Raw genomic sequence first — 15,469 nt, 5'->3', positions numbered from 1 at the left:
TATTAGGTAGTGCCCAAACTGAATGACAGTGGGCTTTAGTCCAATATATCTGAAGTCCTTATAAGCAAAGGAAATTGGGCACAGAAAGAGAGGCCATGGAGAACAGCCAGCAGCTGGAAGTCAACGGAACCCGGAAGAGAAAGGAGAAGATGATGCCATGTGCATTGCCAAGTGATGGAAAAGTCAAGGACCAAGGATCATGGGCAGCCAGCCCCGAAGGCCTCAGTCTTTGGGGAGAAAGCATTGCCTTGCTGATGCCCCAATTTTTTATTTCTTCTAACCTCAAAACTGTGAGCCAATAAATTCCCATTGTTTAAGCCAAAAAAAAAAAAAAAAAAAAAAATGAAACAAGTTAAAGAATATGGACAAATTATAGAATTTGCACAAGAAACAAGTATACTTTATACTTATCATGCTGTTGGAAAAGCAGGTGTTTGTTCCCTTGAGAAAGTTGCAGAGAAAAACAAGCAAACAAAAAACCCTGAGACCATTCTTTCTGTAGGTTCTCAATTTTAAATTGTCTACCATAAAAATGATTGTTTTTATAAGAAGAAAAAAGTTATATAAAATGAGTTTGAGTATTACCTAGAGTCCACTGAACTTGAGATTAAAAAATTATCCTTGTCAGTTATAACTTTCTTAACCTTGTATTTACAGGAGCTAATATATTTAATTATCCTTGAGAAACATGTAATGATTTCATCTTCCTTGTAGATTTAAATATATGCTCTGAATTGGTTATTATTTATAAATTTACATTTTCATATAAATCTATTTTGCAGATTTATGATGGAAAAGATAAAACTACCCATCTACTAGGTGCTTTTACTGGTGCATCTATGCGAGGATTGACACTTAGTAGTACTTCAAATCAGCTCTGGCTAGAATTCAATTCTGATTCTGAAGGGACAGATGAAGGCTTTCAACTTGTCTATACCAGTAAGTATTCTGACAGAATAAAATGCTCAAACACTGATGCTGAATGGTTATTCAATCAATGTAATGCACCAGGTGAAGTGACAGCCAATATTTGGGTTTCAATTTGCAGTTTATAATTTCTACCTACATACGTAATTTTGTTTGATCTAACAAGAATCCTATAAATTAAAGGTATTCTGTTGCCATTTTACAGTTGAAACAATGAAGTTTCAAAGAGTTAAGTAATTTGTGACTGGGCTTAGGTGTTTCTTGCTTTTAAAATTTTTTAAAAAATTTTAAATATCAGGATTCTCCCCATCCAGTATTTAAGAAAAAGTTATGCATTTTTAATAAATGGAAATCTGATGTTTGAGTTCCCACCTGTAATTGTAAAATGCATACAATACCTGTGTAGTGATTATTGTTGGTCAATCATTAGTGATAATTCAGTGGTTTCAGATTATTTTTACATTAAAGAGTAGCTAAAGCTTTTAGTTTGCTTTGGTTTCATATTGACTTGCCTAATTAAAATAAACTCACACAGACTTCTTATATTAAAGTCAAATATTCTGTCATAAATAGTAGTTCAAAGCTATGAACCATAGGTAGGCAGGTTACATTAATTGTTTTATGTGTTAAACAAATTCATCTTACCAGCTCCATAAAATAACAGTTGTACTAGTTACATCAATTGAATTCTATTCAAATAATACATTTATGGAGTTTCTACTCTATGTGAGATTCCATACTAAGAAAGTAAAGAATAGATAAAACTAAAGTGGTTATTGACTGTGTGCTTAAAAAATTTAACTCAGGTAAAATTGGTTGTTGGAAATTCAGAATACTCATTTAATATAACAAAATAGATTAAGTAGCAATTTTAAGAAATTTTACTACCAGAATATTTGAGAAATTCAAATGACCCCTATAAATTTTCACAGGAATTAGAAGAACAGTTAACTATTATGGAACTGGGTACTTAAAAGTGTTACAGCATCAAAGATAATCATATAGGCTCCTACAGGGAATCTGAATCAAATTATACATTGTGAAAATATCACTTCTTAATGATATGAGAAATAGGAGATGGGAGAGTATAATGACTCATATTAAAATATTGTTGTATATGATTCTGAAAGACTGTTCTTGCTACCTGTTTACTTCAAGGCTGCTTTCTTGAAGTAAACAATTCTACCTATGCTAGAATTGTTACATTGTTAATATTAACTAAGCATAAGTAAACAAAATGAGTGTTGAATACACATATTTTTAAATCTTCAGAACTGTCGTATACAATGTGATTTCTTATGATGTCCACCCAAAGACAGATGAAAATCAAGCTAAGTGTTTATAAGTATTACTGTATGATGGGGTAAAATTAATGGCATTGAGGACATTGCTGAAATGTAACTGGTATGATCTGCTCAGGAAGGCAAACATTTTTGAATCTGTTTCTCTCTTCATTTTTCTCTGTTTTATAACAGGATTGCTGATATTTTGAAGCTATATTGCCATGAATTTGGCTTGATGATTTCATAATGATCTTTATTTATTCTGCATCATTTTGCATTTGTCCTTGTCTAAAATATGTATGGATTTCCTCATTCGATTCATAAAATCGAAGTGACTTGATATTCCTAATATAAGGATACTGGGCACTGGCAAGACTCACCTGGATTTAAAATTTTATGGTGTGCTTAGGTGTCTGCAATGAGTAAAATCATTGAATTTATTGTCATTAGTATAAGATATAGGATATCAAAAAGGAAAATCCCTAAAAGCAAATATCTGAAGTCACCCTTCCTTTTTTAATAACTCTAGTTTCTCATTTAAGATATGAGTTGTTATGAAGACTGGAAGCTGTAGAATTATAAAAGTAATTATTTTTAGAAAAGGGCAACTGCCCTAAATATATTTCCATCTCAGAATTGAAATAACAATATTTCAGTCTCATATGTGGAATTATGTGTATCGCCTACTTCCTGGAGTTCTTTGGATATCATAATGTCAATAAATGTTCCTAAGACTTTGTGAACCAACAGTTTTATTTTAAGCCATACTGTTGGGCAGGCCCTGAAAGTAGTAACATATCAGTTATTAACTGTATTTGTTCCTAAGAGTTACTTCAATTTTTTTAAGAAAAACTATTCTCTGTGTCTGTATTTATCTTAATAGTTAATCACATATTCTTAGTTTTGGAAAAAGCTCATTCTCATCCTCCAAATATACTCTTTGATTGTGAGCCCTAGCACCTAGGAAAGCTGCTTTCTAACAGGCATGCTCTCCCCACCTTTGGCAACAAGTGAACCTTTGAATTTCAAGACCCAACTCAAGTATTTCCCCACTGAGGCTTACCCTGATTCCCTTAGTACACATTTTCAACCTTTCTTTTGCAGGACTTAACATTCATAACTAATACAACAGTTATCACATTGTATTATGGTTTACTTACTTGTTTGCAAACATACTGTACATTGTTCTTGAGGGGGTCATTTCCCTTCATGATGCCTTTAGTCAATTTTAGTTCAATTGAGTCTTTTTACATATTCTTAGTAAATTATCATGTGGTCTGAATACCGATTCTATAAAATGCTTTTGTGATAATAGAAGAAAGTTCTACAGAGACGAATATTTTATAAATTCATAAAATTCTTAGGGCAGTAATTAGTGAATTTATGCATACAAGAGATGTGCTTAAGGTGTTCAAACCTGAGGAAAAGCAGACAATACCATGTTTTTGTGTTTGAATCCCATATATGCTGTCATTCCAAAGGGCAACTCTATTCTGTGGTATGTTTTGCTTTATGATTATTTCACTGATGTTTCCAAAACATCTAATAGAAAGAGCCTTGAATAATGCAGAGGAGATCCCTGTATTAACACTGAGACAATTAGAGACAGGAGAGAGGACATTTGATTAGGAGAGATCAGATTAGGTTTCATAAAGGCTTGGGGTTATGTACCCCAGAAAACCATGTTCTTAGATTTAATCCATTCACGTAAGTGTGAACCCTTGTACATGCTATCTTCTGATTAGGTTACTTTAGTTAAGGTGTGGCCCAATTGAATCAGCATGGGTCTTAATCCTATTACTGGAGGCCTTATAGAGAAGGCTTCAGATAGGAAACAGCCAGCAGCTGGAAAGTCAATGGAAGCAAGAAGACAGGAGAAACAACCATATGCATCCATGTGACAGAAAAGCCAAAGACCAAGGATTGCTGGCAGCCAGCCCCAGAATGCCACAGTCTTCCGGGTGAATGCACTGATTTTGGACTTTTCCTAGCCTCAAACTATGAGCCAATAAATATCCATTGTGTTTAAGCAAACCCATTACATGGTATTTGTTTTAGTCACCAGGAAACTAAAACAGGTGGTATTGAAGGTAGGGTTGTTGGCTCACAATGGAAATTATGGTGCATATTGCAGGCAAAGAGAATAGGATAAAGGAAAGGCAGAGAGATTAGGAGAAACAAAGCACATTCAGGACAAATGCAGCAAAGAATATAATTTAGATTAATCTGCATGTCTGGCTCTTGTCAGAATTCTTTTTTTTTTTTCTCAAGAATTTTTTTAGTTGTGGTGGCTTCTAAAATCTATCTTCTTAATTTGAACAGCAAATTTACACAAAAGAGAAAAATAAACAGCTTAGCTGCACAACATTTACAACCTTTTTTAACAGGGTGTAGCCATTACACTAAACTTCAACCATCTACATACAACCTCATTTCCCGTCTAAAAGAAAAATGAGAATAGAATGTATTTTATTTTAAATAGGACATAGAGGCAAAGTGCCAAGAATTCAAGTATAGCCTTAAATTTTAATTTCACACTTTGAATATAAAAAAGTAATAATTCCTAAAATCATGAAAACATGATGAAGTAATAAGGAAAAAAGGACATTTAAGTTATTTCATTTTTTCTTAATAATATATAGTGAAAACAGATGTACTTATAACTTCAGTCTTCAGATGGACATATTTCATAAGACCATTATTCATTTAAAATAGCACAAAATGTTTAAACCTTGCATTGCCTCAGTCACCCTCTATTTTGTGGAAAACAACAAAAATAAGGTACTTTTTGAACATATGTACTTCAAAATCAAAAATTAATTTTTACTATTCCTTTCATTGGCAACTTTTGATGCAGTTTTAGGTTTTGATTCCTATAGGGCATTTGTTAAAAATCTTGAAGCTGCACCTCTGTCCAGCTTGCCAGCCTTTTTCTTGTCTGTTATTTCTTTGAAGGTGTTCATGTATAATCTGATTCTTTCCAATTCCTGCTTTACTGGATAGTCCTTAGGATTAACTCTTTGAATTACCAAATAAACCCAAAACATTGAATTTAATGTGTACACAGAAACTAAATCCACTTTTTCTTGTCCAAGTGGGTCCAACTTCTTTAACAACTCATTTCTATAAACAGACATAATGGTCTTGAGCATCTCATTCACAACACCAATGGAATTCTCTAATGTTAAAAAATACTCATGAATTTCTAGTGGATAATCTTCACTAATTTCTTCACCTGCCATTATGGCCAACTCACTTGCCTTGGACTCCAGTCTCTCTTTTCAGAATTCTAATCACAGCATTAACAGGCCTTTTTTGATGACCCTATGTACATCCTACTCACCATACTCCATCTAATAATAGTCACCATCTATCCCGTTATCCATTTTACTGACTTAGTAGCACTTACTGTTGCCCAAATATCTTTAGTTTTAAGTGCACAGAATCACATTTGGCTTGAGATAAAAATGAATAAATGTATTAGAACAGGCCTTTAAGGTACATTTTGTATCAATGGTCTTATTGGTGCACTGATTATAAAATCACAATGGAAACAGTGAATAAGATGTTAATTTTGCTTTCAAGTAATGGAAAACCTAACCATGTCATAAACAATGAGGTCTTTATTTTTTTCATATAAGAACTCCAGAGGTAGAAGGTAGGTGAGCATTGATTAAACTGCTCAACCAAGTCAGAAAGGATCCTGTCTTCTCTTTCTACTATGACATCCCAAGAGTGTTCTCGTCGTGTCTTCATGTTTATTGTGATATGTTCTTAAGAGAGGTACAGCACAGACGGCCCAATTATAAAATGGGCAAAAGATATGAAAAGACAGTTCTCTGAAAAGGAAATACAAATGGCCAAGAAACACATGAAAAAATGTTCAGCTTCACTAGCTATTAGAGAGATGCAAATGAAGACCACAATGAGATACCATCTAACACTGGTTAGAATGGCTGCCATTAAACAAACAGGAAACTACAAATGCTGGAGGGGATGTGGAGAAATTGGAACTCTTATTCACTGTTGGTGGGACTGTATAATGGTTCAGCCACTCTGGAAGTCAGTCTGGCAGTTCCTTAGAAAACTAGATATAGAGTTACCATTCGATCCAGCGATTGCACTTCTCGGTATATACCCGGAAGATCGGAAAGCAGTGACACGAACAGATATCTGCACGCCAGTGTTCATAGCAGCATTATTCACAATTGCCAAGAGATGGAAACAACCCAAATGTCCTTCAACAGATGAGTGGATAAAGAAAATGTGGCATATACACACGATGGAATACTACACGGCAGTAAGAAGGAACGATCTCGTGAAACATATGACAACATGGATGACCCTTGAAGACATAATGCTGAGCGAAATAAGCCAGGCACAAAAAGAGAAATATTATATGCTACCACTAATGTGAACTTTGAAAAATATAAAACAAATGGTTTATAATGTAGAATGTAGGGGAACTAGCAATAGAGAGCAATTAAGGAAGGGGGAACAATAATCCAAGAAGAACAGATAAGCTATTTAATGTTCTGGGGATGCCCAGGAATGACTATGGTCTGTTAATTTCTGATGGATATAGTAGGAGCAAGTTCACAGAAATGTTGCTATATTAGGTAACTTTCTTGGGGTAAAGTAGGAACATGTTGGAAGTTAAGTAGTTATCTTAGGTTAGTTGTCTTTTTCTTACTCCCTTGTTATGGTCTCTTTGAAATGTTCTTTTATTGTATGTTTGTTTTCTTTTTAACTTTTTTTTTCATACAGTTGATTTAAAAAAGAAGGGAAAGTTAAAAAAAAAAAAAAAAAGAAAGAAAAACAAGGAAAAAAAAAAAAGATGTAGTGCCCCCTTGAGGAGCCTGTGGAGAATGCAGGGGTATTCGCCTACCCCACCTCCATGGTTGCTAACATGACCACAGACATAGGGGACTGGTGGTTTGATGGGTTGAGCCCTCTACCACAGGTTTTACCCTTGGGAAGACGGTTGCTGCAAAGGAGAGGCTAGGCCTCCCTATGGTTGTGCGTAAGAGCCTCCTCCCGAATGCCTCTTTGTTGCTCAGATGTGGCCCTCTCTCTCTGGCTAAGCCAACTTGAAAGGTGAAATCACTGCCCTCCCCTCTACGTGGGATCAGACACCCAGGGGAGTGAATCTCCCTGGCAACGTGGAATATGACTCCCGGGGAGGAATGTAGACCTGGCATCGTGGGACGGAGAACAGCTTCTTTACCAAAAGGGGGATGTGAAAGGAAATGAAATAAGCTTCAGTGGCAGAGAGATTCCAAAAGGAGCCGAGAGATCACTCTGGTGGGCACTCTTATGCACACTTTAGACAACCCTTTTTAGGTTCTAAAGAATTGGGGTAGCTGGTAGTGGATACCTGAAACTATCAAACTACAACCCAGAACCCATGAATCTCGAAGACAGTTGTATAAAAATGTAGCTTATGAGGGGTGACAATGGGATTGGGAAAGCCATAAGGACCACACTCCACTTTGTCTAGTTTATGGATGGATGAGTAGAAAAATAGGGGAAGGAAACAAACAGACAAAGGTACCCAGTGTTCTTTTTTACTTCAATTGCTCTTTTTCACTCTAATTATTATTCTTGTTATTTTTGTGTGTGTGCTAATGAAGGTGTCAGGGATTGATTTAGGTGATGAATGTACAACTATGTAATGGTACTGTAAACAATCGAAAGTACGATTTGTTTTGTATGACTGCGTGGTATGTGAAAAAAAAATAAATCAAAAAAATAAATAAATAAATAAATAAAAAGAGAGGTACAGCAGCTCTGGACATGTTGCAGGCATATTCAGGCAGGAAGAAAGGGAGAATGGATAGTCCTTATCACATATGTGCCTTTTATCAGGAATGCAACATCTTTCCCAGGAGCCTCCATCACACATCTTATCTCTGTCCAAAACTAGGCCACAATGTTATATCTTAATTTTCCAGCAAGGGAACATGGAAAATTAAGTTTTTTGTGGACTAAATGATTGGTTTAGCCTTATTCCTTCATGATATAATATCTGATATGGTTACATTACTGCCGGGAAGAGAAGAAGATAAATTGAGTGAGAGAAAGAGAAGAAGATAAATTGAGAAGACAGTTTACAGCTCTGCTACAATGCACATCTGTCACAGATATTCCAAAGATCATAAATTAAAAAATATATTAGTATATAACTCCATGATTAGTGGTACCATGAAAAACCACAGATTTCTACATGCTTAGAAAGGAAAGGCATTTGGTCCATCCATTATTAATATATTTAGCTCTGCTGTACTAAGGAAACAGTAAATTCCTCTCACCTTCCTCCATCATTAAATAATTATGTACATATCAGGTATGAAAATGCCCCAACACACATGAAGGCAGCAAATGCCCATTCCTTTATTTTTTCAAAGCAAATCTAATCTGTTCAGTCTTTATCCTTTGGTGTTGTGAATAAAATATCATTTAATCTTTTGAGGAAACACCCCCCTTCTCCCAAGTATATTCCTCACCCAACTGTAGTCTGAGTAGTCAATTTAAGTGAGGATGTACATGCCAGTTGAATATAAAACACGTGTGATAAATTTGGTCAGACTTTGGCCACCATTAGGAAATCCCATGCTCTTCCAGTCCTCTAAGTTCCCGGAATCCAAATTCTTCCTTGGCTCAGACCACTCTTCCATTCTTCCATTCTTCTCAGAATACTTTGTCCTCAAGAAACCTGAAATATCCCAAATAAAGATGCAGATAAGTAATATTTTTAGGGTGCTTTATACAATATAAATTAGTCATTAATTTCCCTGTGACAATGAGTCCATAAATAAATAGTTATCCCTCCTAGAGGGTGGAGGAGAACATAAGAAGAGAAAGCCACCATTCATTTTCTTCTAAAGTTAGAAGTGTCTTTCTTCTAAAGTTGGAAGAACAAAACAAATCAATATCTCCATTAAACATCTCTGCTCTGAATAGCTTTAGGATAACCCAGCCAGACTTCCTGATCCCCTCAGTGCACATCTCAAGAATGAATTCCTGAAATCTGGTTTAATTTACTGTATACTCTCTGCAGGCTGCATTGTAGGAAAGTCATTTTTGTTTGGTCACCTGTCTTATTTTCCCTCTTACTCCTCTACTGGAATTAACTTATTTTTTGTTGACATTATTCATTTGGTCATAGGTTTATATTTTATCTTTCCCTATTGGAAGGTTATATGCTCTGGGGGATAAAGGAAGCAGCATAAAAGACAAAGTTCCTGCTCATGTGGAGCTAACTTTTCAGCGGGGATGATAGAAAATAAATGGATGAACAAAATATAAGATAACTTTATTTAACAATAGTTTAAAACAGGGTAATGGGATAGATAGTACAGGGGATGGGGCTACTGTAGCTAGTTTGTTCAAGGTTGCCATCTCAGAGGAGGTGTCATCTGAGTTGATAACTGAATAATAAGAAGGGGTGTATTGGTGAGGATTCTCTAGAGAAACAGAACCAATAGGAGATATCTGTAAATATGAGATTTTATAAAGGTGTCTCACACAACTGTGGGGATGTGTGGATCCAAATTCCTAAGAGCAGGCTGCAAGGTGGCAACTCCAGTGAAGGTTTATGATGAATTCCCTAGGACAGTCTGTGAAGTAGAGATGAAAGTTCTGTTTTCTCACTGCTGAAATCATCACTTCTCCTTTTAAAGCCTCCAACTGATTGGATTAAGATGTCTCTTGTGGAAGACACTTCTCTTAGTTGATTGTAGATGTTATAAGCCATAGGTGGAATCAACTTACTGGTGATCTAAGTCCATAAAATATCCTCACAGTAGCAGCCAGTTCAGTGCGTCTTGACCAGAAACCTGGACACCATTACCTGGCCAAGTTGACACAGGAACCTAACCATCACCAGAGACAGCCAATGATCTGGGAGCAGAAGATTCTAGTCAGAGAGACTAGGAAGTGCAAAGGCTTGAATAGGCCTGAGCTTGACTTGTGTGACTGGAGTTGATTGAGCAAGGAGAATGGTAAAATGAGAGATAAAGTTGGAAGCCAGGCAGGAGTGAGGTGGACTATAATAAGCAGTTTTGATTTTATTAAAAAGGTAAACACAGACCTTCAAAGTTATCATAACTTTAAAATATGAGTTAAAAATAACAGCTATTATTATCTGTTATCTACTAGGTATAAGGCATAACCTTAAAAGGGAAGTACTGTTACTATCCCCACTGAGAAGAGTAGGAAATGAAAGCATAGAGAGCTTGTTTAGAAAAAAATGTGGGGCAGAATATTTATGCCTTTAAGATAGAAAAAGCTTTCTAAAACAAGATGTGGTGGTTTGAATCTGTTATGTACCCCTGAAAAGGCCATGTTCGTTTAATCCATTCCTATGAGTGCATACCTCTTACAGGTGGGATCTTTCAGTTAGGTTATTGATATGTGACCCACCCCACTCAAGGTTGAGTCTTAATCCCCACACTGGAGCTAGAAGCTGAAAACAACAAAACCGAAGAGAGAAGGACCAGCTGATGCCTGCCATATGCCTTCCCATGTGACAGAGGTGACCCGGATGCCAGCAGCCTTTTTTCAGAGAATTTGATGCCTTGAATTGGACATTTTCACAGCCTAAGAACTATAAATTGCAAGTTAATAAATCTCCATTGTTAAAAGCCAACCTATTTCTGGTATATTGCATTCCAGCAGTTTTAGAAAACCAAACACAAAGTATATAAACAGAAATCTATTAACACTCAACAGCATCCCTACACTTCTAAGTACTCCCTTGGAATATAGAGACTAAAAACTTGGGAACTGTATTTGCCAGATTCTTGCCAACAAAAGTCTCTGCTTAAAGTCTGCCAATTAATTGTAGTCCTTAGGGAAATGAAAGGTGGAAGACATGAGGAAGCTGTTATTTTCCACAAGCAGTTGCAAGCAGGAGTGAGCTATTGGCAGGTGGCTGGATATGGCAGTGGCTTCCCTGCATTTCCAGATTTCCTGAAATCCAGCAGTGATCTTCTGACCTTCGTTCTCTCTGTCTTTCCAAAATTGTCAGAACCTCGATTTTTTTTTTTGCATTGAATCTTGGCTACTCAAAATATCTACGTGGCTTCTCTTTTCCTGACCAAGCTCAAGTCATTAAATATCAACAACAACTAAAAAAATCTCTCTACAGCAAAACACTACAAACAAAGTAAAAAAGACATAACATTTTAGAAGATATTTACAATGAACATAAGAGAATAATACATTGTATAGAAAGGACTCCTAAAAATAAAATATAGGCAAAAGACAATTTCACAGAAGAAGAAACTCCAATGACCAGCAAACAAAAGAAAAAAAAAAAGCTGAACTTACTAGAAATGAAAGAAATGCAAATTAAAACAAATAAGATGCTATTGCTTGCCATAAAGTTGGTAAAAAATTAAAAAGTCTTATGATACTAAGTGTTGATGAGAATTTGAAGAAATTGAAATTCTCATAAACTTTGGAGAGTGTAGATTGATTATTTGCAATTGTTTGCAATATCTATAAAATTTTACTCCTAGATGTATTGAGAGTGTGCCAACTACTTTGGCCAAATACCTAGGTGTTGAGAAACATTAATATTTCGGTAAAGAGTGAATATCACTAGCTCAGAATAACGTATGAATATATTTAATACAAGAAACAAAGTTGCATGTTTAATAATATCACTTAGTTTTTCATGCCCAACAGATTATAATTCAGGAAAGTTTGTCAGTATTATATTTTCTAGTTGGAACTTTATGGACAGGACTTAAGAGTATCAGCAATAAAAAAAGAAAACAGTTGGAAATGTATACCAATCATTTCCATCAGCTTTTTCTTTTTTTAAAAAAAATAAATAAATTCTTAATTTCCATAGACCCAAAACCATAAGGAATTGTCTTCTTAAAGCATGTTTCTAAAGTCTGTGATTTCAAAGTTTGGTAGGTTGATATAGTTTGACTAGTGAGAAATAAACGTGTGACTTTTTTATTAGTTTGATTAGTGAAGGGAAAAAAGAATACTTTAATTCTTCTTCAACAGTTTTTTGTTTTTTTAATCTTTTCTTTAGTCTTTTTATATTCTTTATTGTGTCTGGATCAAAGAAGATCGTCATAGCTATTGTGTGTTATCTTGAAGTATTTCCTGCTTGTGAAATTTTAGGTGGCAGAATTGACATTCTGCTTTCTTTACATCCTCATTAAAATATAAAGAATTCTAAAATAAAACTTCTTTCTTGTGAGGGTAATGGCCTAAATGGAATTTAATAACCAAATGTTAAATATAGCTCTAAACATTATTTTTCTAAATATTACAAAGTCCACCAAGCAATTTCACAAAGATTAGAATTATGATACACTCTAATCTTCATTTGTTTCTTTGTATTATAATTTAAATTTTTATTAACATTTGTTCTTTCAAAAAAGATACGTTTCTCTAATATAATTTATTTATCATACATTCTCAATTCCCTATTAACAGTATATTTACCTTTTTATTTAGCAATTCAAAAGTTCTTATTATGGTACATAAAATTTACATATCCTCATTCATGATTAAATACTGGACAATGTGCCCTATTTGTATTACTGGTATTGTTTTCTTGAAATTTGATGTCATCCCCTATGAATAAAGTCCTAGAGTCCTTGTTCAAAAACAAATTGAACAAAAATGAAGTTGAGGTAGGGATTTAACTATTTCTCTTTCAGTAGGCCAATACAGAAGTTAAATGGAAAATTAGCAAATTTAGATTGACTCTTAAGGACAAAATAAATTTTGGATCCTTATGTGGTGTATGCCCTATAGAAACACTTACCCGTTTGCAAAAGGACACATAGGCATATAGTCTTTCTGTAACAGTGAAAAATTAGAAACAATATAAATGCTCATCAGCTAGAGAATGAATACAGAAATTTTAGTATGTGCCTCCAATAAAATACCACAGAGTAGTTAAAATGAATAAACTTCATATGTGTGAGAGTGTGTGTGTGTGTGTGTGTGTGTGTGTGAAAATACAATTATAAAAACTCAATGCTGGACAATATATAGAGCCACAGAAGAATATATATATATTGTGATATAATTTATCAAATGTAAAGATACTTGTGAAACATACCACATACTTTTCATAGGCATATAGATATGTAGTAAAAGTATAAAATATATATAAGAATACTAAACTAATTCAGAATATTTACTAGCTCTGGGAAGGGAGAGAGATACATGAGAAGCTTTATCTTGTTGTGTAACATATATTGGTTAATAATAATATTATTATGAATCAATTAATCTGAATATTAATTAATATGAATACAAATCTGAATTAATATTAATCAGAAGTAACTATAATACTAGAATCTGATAGAGCCAGATGATAAATTTATGTTATCCTTTTCAGTCTTGTAGGTTTAAAATATTTCATAACTTAAAAGTAAACTAGAGGGGGAGGATTGTGAGAAGATGTCCAGGTAGGAAGTTCTAGGTATCAGTCCTTCTACCAAAAGTTTGGAAAAGTTATATATTGATTGCTCCAGCCTTCAACAAAAACAGCAACAAAGCACCTAGTAATCCCAGAGGAATGGGAGAACTAGATTTCAAGAGTTATAATAACATAATACTCAGAATGTCTAGTTCTCAACAAAAATTTATAAAATACACATACAAACAAACAAACAAAACAGATAAGCATGGCCCATTCACAGGAGGAAAAAAAGGATTTGCCAGAAACCATCCTTGAGGAAACTCATACATTGGAGCTATTAGTCCAAGCCTTTAAATCAGCAGTCTTAAATGTGTTCAGTGAGCTAAAGGAATACATATAGAACTAAAGTATTTAGGAAAATATTATCTGAAAATAATAAAGAGAGGGAAATTATTAAAAAAGAAACCAATAGAAATTTTGGACCTGCAAAGTAAAATAATTGCATGAAAAATTCCTTAGACAGATTCAACAGCAGATTTGAACATACAGAAGAAAGGATCAGCAAACTTGAAGAGACAAGATGTTTTATTCCTTGGCAGATCAAGGAGGTACTGTGCAATTGGCTGGCTTAGACAATGGGAATTTATTTGCTTGCAGTTTTAAGGCTGAGAAAAAGTTCAAATCAAGGCATCATTAATGGATGCTTTGCTTCTTGAAGTCTGGTGCTCTGGGGCTGGCTGCCAGTGATCCTTGGTCCTTGGCTCCTTAGTCACATGGCAGTGTAAATGGTGGCCCTCCTGGCCTCTCCCTTCTTTTCCAATTTCCATTGAATTTCAGCTTCCTGATTCTTGTGGCTTTCTCTCTATGTGTCTGACTTTCTTTCTGCTTATTAAGAACTCCAGTAGTAGGAAAAAGACCTATCCTGATTGAGGTGGGCCACTCCTTAACTGAAGTAACCTCACCAGAATCCTATTTACAATTGGTTCACATCCATAGGAATGGGTTAAGTTTTAAGTTTAAAAACATGCTTTTCTGGGATACATACAGCTCCAAACCACCATACAAGGTAATTAAAACTATCCAGTATGAAGATCAGAAAGAAAAAAAGTAATGAAGAAAAATGAGCAGACCCTGCATACCAACATACAGATCATTGGAGTTCCAGAAGGACAAGAGAGAGAGAGAAAGGTGCAGAAAAACTATTTCAAAAAATAATGGCCAAAAACGTCCCAAATCTGATGAAAGACATGGATAATACATATCCAGGAATCTCAACAAACTCCAAACAGGATAGATTCTAAGAGACTTACACCAAGACACATTATGGCAAAATTGTCAAAATCCAAAGACCAAGAGAAGATTTTAAAAACAGTAAGAGAGAAGCAATATGTCATATACAAGGGATCCCAATAAATTACCAAAGGATTTCTCATCAGAAACCATGGAGGATAGAAGACAGCGGGGTATGTATTTAAAGTTCATAAAGAAAAACAAACAAACAAAACTGTCAACCAAGAATACTATATCCAGCAAAATCATCTTTCATAAATGAAGGAAAATTAAGACACTTATGGATATACAAAAGCTAAAAGAGTTCATTACCAGAAGAGTCACCCTACAGTATATCCTAAAGGAAGTCCTTCAGGCTGAAATAAAGAGACACTAGATAGTAATTCTAAGCCACAAAAGAAATAAAAACATTGGTAAAGGTAACTTCATAGGTAAATATAAAATTCCATATTATTGTATTTTTGGTTATAAATGCTTTTTCTTCCCTATATGACTTAACAGGCAGATGTCTAAAATAACATTTTAAATCTATGTTAGTGATCATACACTGTATGAAGTTGTACTG

The 15,469-nt window shown here is 34.6% G+C and overlaps 2 protein-coding genes across 9 annotated transcripts in view; one reads left to right on the top strand and one right to left on the bottom strand.

Annotated features, from left to right (window-relative positions):
• Positions 1 to 15,469, top strand: part of CSMD3 (CUB and Sushi multiple domains 3) — a 1,408,207-nt gene that overhangs the window by 1,067,051 nt on the left and 325,687 nt on the right. For all 8 annotated transcript variants that reach the window (XM_037802758.1, XM_037802757.1, XM_037802756.1 and 5 more), the window contains one exon: positions 783 to 939. In XM_037802758.1, the coding sequence (XP_037658686.1) occupies positions 783 to 939 (157 nt within the window). The remainder of the gene's footprint in view (positions 1 to 782; positions 940 to 15,469) is intronic.
• LOC119508997 (nuclear nucleic acid-binding protein C1D-like) lies at positions 5,084 to 5,452 on the bottom strand. The gene has a single exon (XM_037802762.1). The coding sequence runs from the start codon at positions 5,450 to 5,452 to the stop codon at positions 5,084 to 5,086; it is 369 nt and encodes a 122-aa protein (XP_037658690.1).

This window comes from Choloepus didactylus, chromosome 14 (genome assembly GCF_015220235.1).
Source record: "Choloepus didactylus isolate mChoDid1 chromosome 14, mChoDid1.pri, whole genome shotgun sequence".
NCBI classification, from domain to species: domain Eukaryota; kingdom Metazoa; phylum Chordata; class Mammalia; order Pilosa; family Megalonychidae; genus Choloepus; species Choloepus didactylus.
Note: the sequence above shows the minus strand (reverse complement) of the source record. Positions and strands in the feature narration are given on the sequence as shown.

Excerpts from the sequence above, each read along its gene's own strand:
- LOC119508997 (XM_037802762.1), bottom strand. The coding sequence starts at position 5,452 with ATGGCAGGTGAAGAAATTAGTGAAGATTATCCACTAGAAATTCATGAG.